The sequence below is a fragment of the Mus caroli genome, chromosome 11 (assembly GCF_900094665.2).
Source record: "Mus caroli chromosome 11, CAROLI_EIJ_v1.1, whole genome shotgun sequence".
NCBI lineage: Eukaryota > Metazoa > Chordata > Mammalia > Rodentia > Muridae > Mus > Mus caroli.
The window spans coordinates 111,327,809-111,340,267 of record NC_034580.1 but is presented as its reverse complement, the minus strand read 5'-3'; the positions used below and the strand labels follow the sequence as shown (position 1 = coordinate 111,340,267).

The 12,459-nt window shown below is 50.2% G+C and overlaps 2 protein-coding genes and 1 pseudogene across 3 annotated transcripts in view; 1 reads left to right on the top strand and 2 right to left on the bottom strand.

The window, feature by feature from the left end:
- Positions 1 to 1,530: 1,530 nt before the first annotated feature.
- On the bottom strand, positions 1,531 to 1,688 carry LOC110306262 (annotated as a pseudogene).
- A 1,157-nt stretch (positions 1,689 to 2,845) lies between these two features.
- Nt5c (5', 3'-nucleotidase, cytosolic) lies at positions 2,846 to 4,274 on the top strand. Its single transcript, XM_021176366.1, has 5 exons — positions 2,846 to 3,086; positions 3,314 to 3,414; positions 3,487 to 3,547; positions 3,736 to 3,850; positions 3,955 to 4,274. The coding sequence occupies exons 1-5, from the start codon at positions 2,907 to 2,909 to the stop codon at positions 4,098 to 4,100; spliced, it is 603 nt and encodes a 200-aa protein (XP_021032025.1). The 5' UTR covers positions 2,846 to 2,906; the 3' UTR covers positions 4,101 to 4,274.
- Positions 4,229 to 12,459, bottom strand: part of Armc7 (armadillo repeat containing 7) — a 14,318-nt gene continuing 6,087 nt past the window's right edge. The window contains exon 3 of one of the 2 annotated variants that reach the window (XM_021176368.2): positions 4,229 to 6,022. In XM_021176368.2, coding sequence (XP_021032027.1) covers positions 5,661 to 6,022 — 362 coding nt within the window. In that variant the 3' untranslated portion in view covers positions 4,229 to 5,660. Of the gene's footprint in view, positions 6,023 to 10,162; positions 10,979 to 12,459 lie in introns of those variants that run through there. The other variant, XM_021176369.2, reaches the window with a different exon arrangement.

Below are 12,459 nucleotides of genomic sequence, written 5' to 3'. Positions count from 1 at the left end.
GCGTGCGCCACCACCGCCCGGCTCATAAATCTTTTAAGAAAGCATAAACTAGGTTGTTCTAAAACATTTTACTTGTTTGACTGACAGCTGTAGCCTACAATCATTTCTATGTACTGCAACAGGCTAGCTTCCTGAATGGGTGGGCCATGGCTTTTAAAGGCCTGATTTTCCACTATGAATCTCAGGGAGTAAACCTGTACCCATCCTTCTCAGCCTCTGAGCAAGGGTGGGGCTCCTGGGAAGGGCGTTACCTGGTGGTTGGTGTTCTAACTTGATATTTGGCCTTAACTTTTATTATCGAGATAAGCACCTGGTGGCAGGTGTTTTGAGGGCGTGGAGGTTCAGCCAGACTCCATTATTGGACCAGATTTTAGGGAACTGTCTGGAAACATTTGCAGGAGGGGGTTTAACACCCCAAGATAGAAAAGAATCTGTAAAGTCAGATCTTCAAACCATTTTATAAATGGGGTTGGTACGCTTGCTTGGAGGATCGCTTAGTGCTAAAGAACATTTGTTGGGCCAGGCAGTGGTAGCACACATTTAATCCCAGCATTCAGGAAGCAAAGGCAGGTGGATCTCTTGTGAGTTTAAGGCTAGCCTGGTCTACAAAGGGAGATCCAGGACAGCCAGGGCTATGCAGAGAAACGCTGTCTCAAGACAAGAGCATTCACTGTCTTGCAGAAGACCCAGGTTCAGTTCTCAGCACCCACTTAGCAGCTCACAGCTGGTTCTAACTCTCGCTCCATGGCCTAGGAATGCTTGCATGTGGTGCACATATATCCACGTGAGGAGGTTGAGGTGGAGGCAGGGGTACCTGGGATTACTGGCAAGCCCAGGTAGGGAGTGAATTTGAGGCAAACTTGGATGCATAAAACCCTGTTGCAAAAAAAGTAAGTGGGGTGTATGTCCAGGAGATGTTGGGGGAAGTCTGGGTTAAATAGGGCAAAGATACATTATATACATGTATGGGATTCTCAGAATATTTTAAAAGTTACTGAAAGGGCAGGAGAGAAAAAACAGCAGATGAACTTTGACTCAGTTTATGTGAAAATTGGCTTGGCTTAGTGAAAATTCAGTGCCCAAGTAAGAATTTACCGGGATATGTTGTTGATGTTGGTTTGTTTTACCGGTTTTGTTTGCTTTTTTTTGTGTTTTTTTTTAAAAATTGTTTATTTTATTTTTTGAAAGGTTCTATATTTTATTACTGGACAAACACCCTAACTTAAGACATGAGCAAGTCTCCAGGTTAAAAATGTTGAAATCCGGGCTGGTGAGATGGCTCAGTGGGTAAGAGCACCCGACTGTTCTTCCGAAGGTCCAGAGTTCAAATCCCAGCAACCACATGGTGGCTAACAACCATCCGTAACGAGATCTGGTGCCCTCTTCTGGAGTGTCTGAAGACAGCTACAGTGTACTTACATATAATAAATAAATAAATCTTTAAAAAAAAAAATGTTGAAATCCGTCTGGTAGGACTGATTGCTGTCCACAACTCAGTATAAACCCTCAGTCTTGCCATTGTGTGAATCCTTACAGACCCAGCTTCGTTCTCCTCCATTGTCTTCTCTTAGAGTTGTACCTGACTTTGTTACCAGTTTTCATCTGCATCCACTGAGGAATGGGGCGATTTTGCTTTTGTTTCTTGGCCAGGAATCTCTTGATTCGTAAAGTCTTGTGAGAAGACATGGCAAGAAGCCAAGTCAGGCATAATGCGCACAATGGCGGAGGAAAGGAGAAGAGCTATTTTTTTTTTTAATTTCATTTATATGAGTACACTGTAGCTGTCTTTAGACACACACGAAGAAGGCATCAGATCCCATTACAGATGGTTGTGAGCCACCATGTGGTTGCTGGGATTTGAACTCAGAACCTCTGGAAGAGCAGTCTGTACTCTTAACCGATGCTGAGCCATCTCTCCAGCCCAAATTTGTTTAAGATAGGGTCTTCACTATGTAGCTCTGGCTGTCTTGGAACTCAGAGGTCTGCCTGCCTCTGCCTCCTGGGTGTTAGGATTAAAAATGTGCGCCACTACACTCTGCTCCTTTGTTGTTTTAAACTGGCTTTTCTTCAAGTGAGATGTTGGGCTCCATGCTGACAAACTTCTGCCATGGGTTAGAAGTCATGTCATATCGGGGTGTAGCAGCGCCCACCTTTAAACCCAGCACACGGAAGGCAGAAGCAGGCAAACCTCTGGGAGTTTGAAGCCAGCCTGGTTCAGAGAGTTTCAGGACAGCCAGGGCTATGTGGAGAAACCCTGAGTCGGGGGTGGGGGGGGTGGGGGGGGGAAGTCATTACTCAAATCTGCATTTAGAGGTTGGAAAATTGATGTGATGTCACCATTGACTCTGAAATCTACAAGAACAAGTTGTGTGTGTGTTTGTGTGTGTGTCTGTGTATGAACGCTTAACATTTTCTAGAGGGACATAGAAGTTTTCGATTCTACCGGAGACCTCGGGTCCACAGGAAAAAGTAGTGGACTCAGATTGAAAACAATGTTACTGTTTCAAACCAAGACTGGCTTATGAGTCGGGTCTCTTGAGAGCCCAGCTCATGCCCACAGTTGTCTTTAAGGGGTCCTTCTCATCCCTTGAACTGGGAGACTCACGATCCTGTCAGCTTCCAGCCTGGACAAACATGGGAGAGGCAAAGGATGCATTCAGCATGCGAAGCAGTTTCCCCATTGCCAAGAAAGTATTTCGGATCTTGGAGGTTATGGGTGAGGGATTCTGATGCTGCACATGAGCGGCAGCCCCGTAAGGGACGCAATGCCATCCTGGGCACCTGGTTGGCCACTCTTGCAAATGAACAGAGTCCGGCCCGCCCCTACCCCGGTCCCGGAAGCTTGTTTCCGGGTCTGGCATCTTCCGTGCTTGCTGCTGTGCTCTGCGGAGACACCGGGCGTGGCAATGGCGGTGAAGCGGCCCGTGCGCGTGCTGGTGGACATGGACGGCGTGCTAGCTGACTTCGAGTCCGGCCTCCTGCAGGGTTTTCGCCGCCGCTTTCCCGAGGAACCGCACGTGCCGCTGGAACAGCGCCGGGGCTTTCTCGCCAACGAGCAGTACGGAGCCCTGAGGCCGGACCTGGCGGTAGGAGACCCGATGGGGAACCTCTAGGCTGAGTTCTCTTCTAGGCAGCCAAGCTGTGCGAATCCACAGTTCACCCCCGAAACAGAAAGCCTGAAAGGGTACACACACACACACACACACACTCACTAGAACCGAGGTCTCCTGCAGAATCTTTTTTTGTGTGTGTGTCCTCTCTGGGGCTCCCCCTACTGGAAAGCAGGAGCGGAACCAAGATCTCTCTCTTTCAGGAAAAAGTGGCCAGTGTGTATGAATCTCCAGGCTTTTTCCTAAACTTGGAGCCCATCCCTGGGGCCTTGGACGCTTTGCGAGAGATGAACAACATGCAGGAGTAAGGAGGGTGAGGAGGGGGCGGCGGGAAGACGGCCAGTGCCCCAGGCCTAACTGCACCCCTTCTCTGCAGCACCGAGGTCTTCATCTGCACCACCCCACTGCTGAAGTATGACCACTGTGTGGGCGAGAAGGTGCCGGCGCCTGCGCTGATTTGGCTTTCCAATCTTGATTTAAAAAATAAGCTTCAGAACACGGGGGCTGGGTGAAAGGGCTCCCGCGTGTTTAAGGGCTAGTCCCACTTAAGCCCCATGCCTTACTACCTTGCATTCTGAGCCTAGCAAGTTCCACTGACCTCTCCCCACCCCTCCCGCCCATACAGTACCGCTGGGTGGAGCAGAACCTGGGGCCAGAGTTTGTGGAGCGGATTATCCTGACTAGGGACAAGACAGTGGTCATGGGAGACCTGCTCATTGATGACAATGACGACATTCAAGGTTGGGCCAGTTAACCTTGACAACCCCCAGGCATCTGGCCTGCTGGGATTAAGGAGTAGTAAAAATGACCAGATTACCGAGCGCATGCTGTCTTTACTGCCCAGGCCTAGAGGAGACCCCAAGCTGGGAGCACATCTTGTTCACCTGCTGCCACAATCAGCACCTGGCCCTGCCCCCCACCAGGAGACGGCTGCTTTCCTGGAGTGACAACTGGAGGGGGATCATAGAGAGCAAGCGAGCCAGCCTGTGAAGGACCCTGAGGTGGACAGGACCCTGCCTGGACAGGTGACTTTCTTTAATCAGGGAGCCACCTGAACAGACTGCCTTCCGGCTCCTCCCAGGATGCCTACACCGGAAAGAAGGAGACTAGCACACAAATACGGTGGAGAAAATCAGGAGGCTTTTAATAAAAATAAAAACCAAACTCAAGGCTTTGGTTCTTTGATGCTCCTTTTCCTGGGACAGGAGAGGGCTAGGGTCTGGGGGAGACAGCCCACCGAGAAAGGTTCCCACCCTTCCTTCATCCAGTGGCTGTACGACAGCCCTTCTCCAGCCCTTGTAGATCTCCTTCCTCAGCTTTCATTGTCCATCTGAGGGGGGACAATGCTGAGTGATCAGGGCCCCCATTTTTTCTAAACTCTACTTCCTGTCAGGACTGCTCTTCACTTATCCCCTAATTCCATTTTTTTTCTTCTCAGTTGGCAGAGGAGGGCGGGGTAACCAGTTACAGGAGCTTGCTGTCCCTTAGACTCTATCGGACCTTTGTGGTTGGGAACTCACTAGGTAGGCTGGACCAGACTCATCGCTATCCTGCTCCTGTCTCTCAAGGGATTAGATTAGAGGTTGGGCCGCCGTGGTCCCCTGACATCTAGTTTCTAGGTGTCTTTACGGAAGGTCTGCATCTGAGTTCTGAGGGGTTGACCGGCTTGTGGCTCCTGAGAGAATGGCAGGAAGCAGACTGGGATAGCCCATGAAAGGTTCATGTTCAGGGCTCCCACCCAAGTGTCAGAAGATCTGACCCATAGGCAAAGGGGGCCAGAGCAACTCTTTTGAAAAGACAGAGATGCCACACTTGGCAGCTGGCACATGAGAGGTCCACAGCCTGGTAAAACAGAGCTGAAGTCCCTGTCTTGCTGTCTAACCCAAGGATCCTATGTAGGGCCTCTCCAGAGAGACAAGGCATGCCCAGGTGCCCTCAGTTCTCCTTCATTCTGCTCTCACACCTGCAGGGCCTTGTTCTTCATGCCCAATGGTCACTTAGTTAACACTCATTGAGCTGTGACACCCAAGGGAAGACACTTCACCCCTGCGTTCCTCATAGGATGCCTCGCAGAGAGCAGGGCTGTGTGGACAGACAGTGGTTTCTGTCTCTCCAAGTCAATGCTACCATGCCCAGATACTCAGCCTCAACACTGGAGGAGTCAACCCACGGCATTTTCCCAGACAATAAGGCTGATTGATCTCTAGCCATCAAAATTACTCTGGACACTCATGGTACTGGCCACTCTCCCAGGGGCACAGCTTCTTACACGAGGGCATTAGCTGGGCACTGGGGGCAGCAGAGGTGGTGGTCTGTCTGTAATTTATTGATTGCCAGTCCATGAAAGCCATACCAGCTTTGGTTTTCTCCTCTAAGCATCTCAAGTCTGGCTTCGTCCCTCCTCCTGTTTTCCCTAGATGCAAATGCCTGTCATGCCAAGACTGCAGCTTGCATGCAGCTGAACAAACACCTCTTTGCGCAGGATGGGCTCAGGATGCTATTAGCCTTCTGCTTCCTATACCTGTGGCAGGATCTTTAAGTGTCCTTGGATCAGGGCTGCTGTGGGGCCTCAGTCTTTGGCAGTGGGATCCCCAGGGCAGAATGGGCCTGCTGGCTGTGGGCCTCAGCCACCTGGCTCGGCGAGCAGAAGTCCTCTAGGAATATCTGGGCCAGGTTACGGAGCCGTGTGCTGGCAGAGAGAGAGAAGCGCAGCATGCACTGGACCACGGGCAGGGAGGTCAGCTCAGGATGCGAGCGGGAGCCTGGCGAGTTCAGGTACATAAGTGTGGTGACAGCAGACAGCACCGTCTCCTCGTTAGGACTGGACAGGCAGCCGATGATGAGCGGGAGGCCCCCTGCCTGCAGGATGTGCTCCTTGTTGGCCTTGTCCGGGCACAGGTTGCAGAGCCCCCCTGGAGAAAGGCAAAGATGGATGAGCCAGGTGCCTGGGTCCTGGCTTCCTCTGTCTCGCCTCCCAGCCTCCCTCTGGCTAGTGAGCCTTGAGGAAGCACTTGGGCTGGGGAGAAGACTGCCTGTGGACAGGGACTGCAAGGTCACCAAGCCCCAGTCCTCTGCCAAGGCTTCAGGAGTCCACCCTGGGAGTCGCCCTGACTTCTGTCCCCAGCATCAGCCCTCCCCCAAAAGGATAGTGAGAAAGAAAAAGAAATCAGAAACCTCATGACATGCTAAGTCTAAGTAGCAAACCCATTCAGTAAGTAAATTACAGCAAGCTTATTGGATAAGAAATACCATATAGAGCTTAAAAATAATGTCTCCAGGCTAAATGGCTCAACAGCTAAGACAGTGTGGCCCTTGCAGAGGACCTGAGTTTGATCCCCAGGACCCCCAGTGGGTGGCATGAATTCCAGCTTCAGGGGATATTAAACCCCTTCTGGCCACTGTGGACACACACACACTATTAAAATGAAAGGTAGTGTCTTCAGGAGAGTTTTGGGGGCTAGCTTTGAGAAAGACTTGCTCTGAAGCCTAGTTTTGCCTGGAATAGTGTCCCACCATGGCCTCCTGAGGGCTGGGTTATATATAGGCTTGCCCTAAAACAACATAAAAGTCTGCTTTCACCGATAGGCATGGCTACAGCCCTGTCTCAAAGACAAAACAAGCGGGGTAGAGAGATGGCTCAGTGTCTAAGAATACTTCCTGCTCTCCTTGAGGTCACAAGTTCTGTTCCCAGGACCCACACCAGGCATCTGTGAACCATTGTTAACTCCAGTTCCAGGGAATCCAAAAACCTGGCCTCCGTAGGACCCCATGGTGTACAGGCAGCACTCACACACAGATAGGCCTCATATATGAATAGAAACAAACAGACAAACCCCACAAAGACTGGAGAGACGGCTCAGCACATCCTGCTCTTCTGCCTGTAACTACAGCTTCATAGGATATGACGTCCCTCTTTGGCCTTCATCAGCACCTGTGTCCACATGAACCTTGCCCCCCCCCACGCCACATACACACATATGCACCTGTGTCCACATGAACCTAGCCCCCCCCCCATGCCACATACACACATACATTAAAATTTTAGAAATCCTAAAGATAAACAAAACAAAAATATAAATTTTAGAGTTTGGGAAATGGCTCAATTGTTAAAAGTACTTGGCTAAGTTTGATCCTAGCACCAATATAAATAAGCCAGACATAATTATGTGGGTCTGTAACGTCTTCACGGTGGGGGTAGAGACAGGAATGTGTGTGTGTGTGTGTATGCGTGATTGGTGAGCTCCAGATTCAATGAGAAACCCTGACTTCAAAACCCACAGCCGGGTGTGGTGGCGCATGCCTTTAATTCCAGAACTCAGGAGGCAGAGGCAGGCGGATTTCTGAGTTCAAGGCCAGCCTGGTCTACAAAGTGAGTTCCAGGACACAGAGTGCAGTGCCACAGAAGATAACCCTCAGCGTTCACCCCTGGCCTCTGTACTCAAGAACACACACACATAGAAAGAATTAACTTTTGTGTGTGGGGGTGTATGTGACAGTGTCTCACAGTGTAGCTCTAGCTGGTCTGGAACTTGCTATGTAGACCAGGCTGGCCTTGAGCTCATAGAGAGCCACCTGCCTCTGCCTCCCAAGTGCCTGGGCCACCATGCTTCCCTACAACCAGATTTAGTGGAGGCGGAAGGAGAGAAAATACTGGGAGAAAGGACTGAAACTGGAGGAGGGCATTTCCAGAGGCCAGGTAGACAAGTAGTGCAATGAAAGTCCAAGGGACCTAGGTGAGAAACCTAGCAAAGTCTCCCAGACACAGAGACTGGACTTCTGTAACCAGGCAAGGCCTCAAGGATAGGGACTGGGACACCAACCCAGCCAACACATCTTCAACCTTCAGTTTGCCCTGCCTGCAGTGTGTTCTGGGACAAGAGTCTAGCAGAATCACCCCAAGAGAGCAAGGAGACTTCATGCAGAGTCTCCCAGGCAAGCGTTAGGTGGAGCCCAGAGGCACACAGAGATCAGGGAGCCTGCAGGCTCTGACCTAGGTCCTCTACAGATGTTTGGCTGAGCAGCCTGGTGCTCCTGTAGGAATCCTAGGGGGAGAAGCAGGGCTTGCCCCTGACTCTTGCCTACCGTGGGACCCTTTTTTGTCCTAGGGCTGCCTTGCCCAGCCTTGCCATGATGGTGTGTGCCTGCTCTTACTGCAGCTTGTTATGCTGTGTTTGGTTGATGTCCCTAGGAGGCCTGCTCTTTTCTGAGAGGAGACACAGAAGGGGTGGATCTGGGAGAGAGAGAAGGTGGGAGGGAGAGAGAGGGGAGAGGGGAGGGAGAGAAGGGAGAGAGAGGGGAGAGGGGAGGGAGGGAAAACTGCCATAGGGATGAGAATATATAAAAGAATTTTTTAAGATTTAAAATGTATTTTTAAAAGCTAGCTTTAGGATAGATCTTGCATGATCTCACTTAAATAAAGACCGAGACCATGTGAAAGCAATCCACAGGGACAAAGCTAAGAGCTGTGCCCGCCTGGGGCGTGTGGGAGAAACATGACACAGCTTGACCAAGGAGCTGCTGGTGCACGTGGGAGCACACCTTAATGGACTCAAGGATTAATTAAACTGCCACTTGTGTCCATTCATCAGACTCCCAGATAGTTACAAACCAGAAAGGGTGGACCGGGCGTGGCTGCGGTGGACGCTTGCGAGGGCTCCTGGGCTCCATCCTAGTACCACCAAAAAGAAAGAAGAGAGGAGAGCAAGCCCTGACTAGCTGAAGAATTTGCTTTGGGTGGACAGAGATGGGGGGCGGGGTGGAAGAGCTAGAGGCAAGAGGCAAAGGCTGGGCTCTGTTGGACACCAGTATCCATAGAAACCCCTGAAAGATGGAACCTGAGATGAGAGAGCTGGACTTGGAGAAACAAGCAACGTGGAGTCACAAAGTAGGAGCTGGTGCTGGGAAGGGCTCAAAGGGATTTCCTGGGGGTTAAAACGGTGGGCAGGCGGTGGGAGTGCATGGCTTTCATCCCAGCACTTGGGAGATAGATAGATAGATGCAGGCAGATCCCTGAGTTCAAGGCCAGCCTGGGCTACACAGAGAGACAAGAAAGTAAAAACAAAAATAAGAAGGTGTCAGTGAGATTGCAGGTAAGGGTACCTGAGCATGCCTGGTAACCAAAGTCCAACCTCAGGGACCCACGTTAGGGTGGGAGGAGAACACTGACTCTGCACAGTTGTCCTGTGACACTCACATACATGCAATGGCATGTATACACGCCCCTCCCACATTACATGCACAATCATAATGCAATACATTTTTATAAAAAATAAACAAAAAAGCCTCACTGGGCACTAATCTGTTCTTAGGTTTTACTTCAGCACCCTGAAAATGCTTGTGAGTAAGAGGAAAATACACACGCAACGTACTTTTATTCATGTATATGTGCATGTATGCACATGATAAGGCCTTCCTGTGTAGCCCTGGAGGGCCTGGAATTCCCCCATGTAGACTAGGCTGGTCTTGAACTTCTGGAGATCCACTAGCCTCTGTCTCCCAATGCTGGGATTACATCATGGACCACCATGCTGGGATGACTTTCTTGAAATCTGTAAATCCTGTACCATACGTCAGCTGTGTGTCGCATAATTAAAACATAAAATAACTGTTAGGCCTAAAATAAACCTGCTTTATCTCAAACTAGAAGAGACACTCTGCCTAGGGCTCCCAAGTAGCTGGGACTGTGCACACCTGACATTATACTTTACTGGAAAAGAAAACGACAGGGGCGGAGAGGTGCTTCAGAGGTTAAGACTGACTGATATTTAAGGACCCAGGTTCAATTCAGCACCAACATGGCAGCTCACAACTGTCTACAGTACCAGTTCCAGGGGATCCAACACCCTCACACAGACACACACGCAGGCCAAACACCAAGCACACACACACAAATAAATGAATAAATGAATGAATGAATGAATAAATGAGAAAAACAACTCTTTTAAATGTCAAAGATATTATTAATTACAAGAGAAATACTTTGGGAGGCAAAGGCAGGCAGATCCCTGAGTTCAAGGCCAGCCTGGTCTACTGAGTGAGTTCCAGGACAGCTAGGGCTACACAGAGAAACCCTGTCTCAAAAAAATAAACAAACAAACAAAAGAGAAATACACTGTTGCTTTCCAAAGAGGCTGTAGAGGATTTAGCCATTGAGCACTGCTGCCCCCTGGTGGCAGTGTCTGTATTGCAAGATCTAGGAAGTCAATTTAACCAGACTTCTCAGAGGAATGAATCCCACTTTAGCAACAAATCTGTCAAAGTGCCCTGTGGCACCCTAAGGATCAGTTTCAGAGAAGCAAAATCCTCCTGTGGTCTTTGCATCTCCATGTTGGCCTGGGATGGACAGGAGTACAGGATGTTTTTAACCAGAGCTTCTGCTCCGTTCTTTCATTCACTCTTGAGTGTTACCCCTGGCTTTAGAGCTGGTGTCTCAATCCATCCCCTTCTCAGCCAAAGTCGCACTCACCAGCAGCTTTCTCGTGACTAAGACCACTGCCCAGTTCCTCTGTGACTAAATGTGACCCTGAGCTTTGGGCACCACCAGGTGCAGCAGGCAAACTCCTAACTGCAGAGATGGACGCAGCCAGGCTTCTCAGGGAGATCAGCACGGCAAGTGCTCCCACCAGGAGCTCCAAGGCGGACAGTGCTCTCAGCAGCAGAACAGGTGCTTGGCAGTGCTCCCCTCTCAGTGCCAGAGGCAGTCCAAGGTCGGAAATGACAACGGCCATCGAATCTGCATCCAGCTCCCACTGGGACTCGCCTCTTAAGTCGAATATGACAAATACAAGAGCAGCGAGATCAACACAGCGCCCCAGAGACGCAAGGCTGAGAGCTGGAGCTGCACTTGCACTTGAAACCTGAGACTTAGGCTGTGTGAAGACGGCAGGACAAGGAAAAAAACAAAACAAAAAAACAGTTGGTGAAACAGACAGATCCTGGGGGCAACTCCCAGTCTCCCATGGCGCCTCCAAGCTGGCAGAGGAGCATCTGAGGTGCTCTGTGCTGGCAACACTGCCTTCTGGGGCTGTCTGGAACCTGTTCATCTCTGTGACTGGGCAGTTTTCTCCAGAGTCAGCAGCCTACTGTAGAGGAGTTCCATGACTCGCTCCCCGGCAGAAGCATGGCCACTGTCACCACTCAGAGGGCAACAACAGTGGGGCAGACTTGCTTTTAAGACAGGATTCCTCTGTGTAGCCTTGGCTGTCCTGGAACTCAGTCTGTAGACCAGGCTGGCCTTGAACTCACAAAAATCCAACTTTCTGTTTCCCAAGTGCTATGATTAAAGATATGCACCACACAACCACCTGGCTTATTTGTTTATTTATTTAATGTATACGAGTACACTGTATCTCTCTTCAGACACACCAGAAGAGGGCTTTGGATTCCATTAGATGGTTGTGAGCCACCACATAGTTGCTGGGAATTAAACTCAAGACCTCTGGAAAAACAGACAGTGCTCTTAATTGGTGAGCCATCTCTCCAACACCCTCCTTTTTTGTTTTTTTAAACCACTGTACTCATTATGTAGATCCTAGCTAGCCTGGAACCTACAGAGATCCTCTGGCTCTGCACCCTGAGTGCTGGGACCACAGGGGTGCACTTGCAGAGGGTTCTAAGAAGGGGTCCTGTAAACTGAGGCTTGCCTCAGACTCATTATATAACCGAGGCTGACCTTGAACTCCCGATCCTACTTCCTCCTACTCTGGGACAGATTATTTAGAATAGCATGCCTCTAGAAGAGCGGGGATTCAGAGCCAGTGATGCCCAGACAACTGGGCTCCCTTAGCCCAGGTACAGAGGCCCCATAGGGATGTTCTGAAGTCCCCTAGATTCCACCCAGAGCCCACCAATCTCCTTTCATCTGAGGCTCCATCCCTCAGCCTACAGCTGCACCAGCCTCTTCCGGGTCCTGCCACCTACAGTGAATTCCCTCAGCATTGCACTTAACAGAGCATCTGCTGGTGGAGGCTGAGGACAGCTGGAATTTTTTTTCTGTCTTTGGTTTTTTTAAGACAGGGTTTCTCCATGTAGTCCCAGCTGGCCTTGAACTCATGGAGATCCACCTGTCTTTATCTCCCAAGTGCCAGGATTAAAGACTTGGGCTCCCAGCCATAGCTGGGATTTCCATGTGTCTCAGAGCTCCTGCACTGAGAAAAGATGGGAGGCTCTGTATTCCAATCCTGTATTCCACAAACATCAGGAAGAGTGGGGTGTCTCTAAAAAATCTAAATCACACTGTCATGTATTCAGAGATAAAAAGCGACACTGAGCCGGGCGTGGTGGCGCACGCCTTTAATCCCAGCACTCGGGAGGCAGAGGCAGGTGGATTTCTGAGTTCGAGGCCAGCCTG

Bases quoted from the DNA above. Each gene is read 5' to 3' on its own strand.
- Nt5c (XM_021176366.1), top strand. From the start codon at position 2,907: ATGGCGGTGAAGCGGCCCGTGCGCGTGCTGGTGGACATGGACGGCGTG. The intron at 3,415-3,486 runs GTAAGGAGGGTG...CCTTCTCTGCAG, and splicing joins GAGATGAACAACATGCAGGA to CACCGAGGTCTTCATCTGCA. The intron at 3,548-3,735 runs GTGCCGGCGCCT...CCGCCCATACAG, and splicing joins ACCACTGTGTGGGCGAGAAG to TACCGCTGGGTGGAGCAGAA.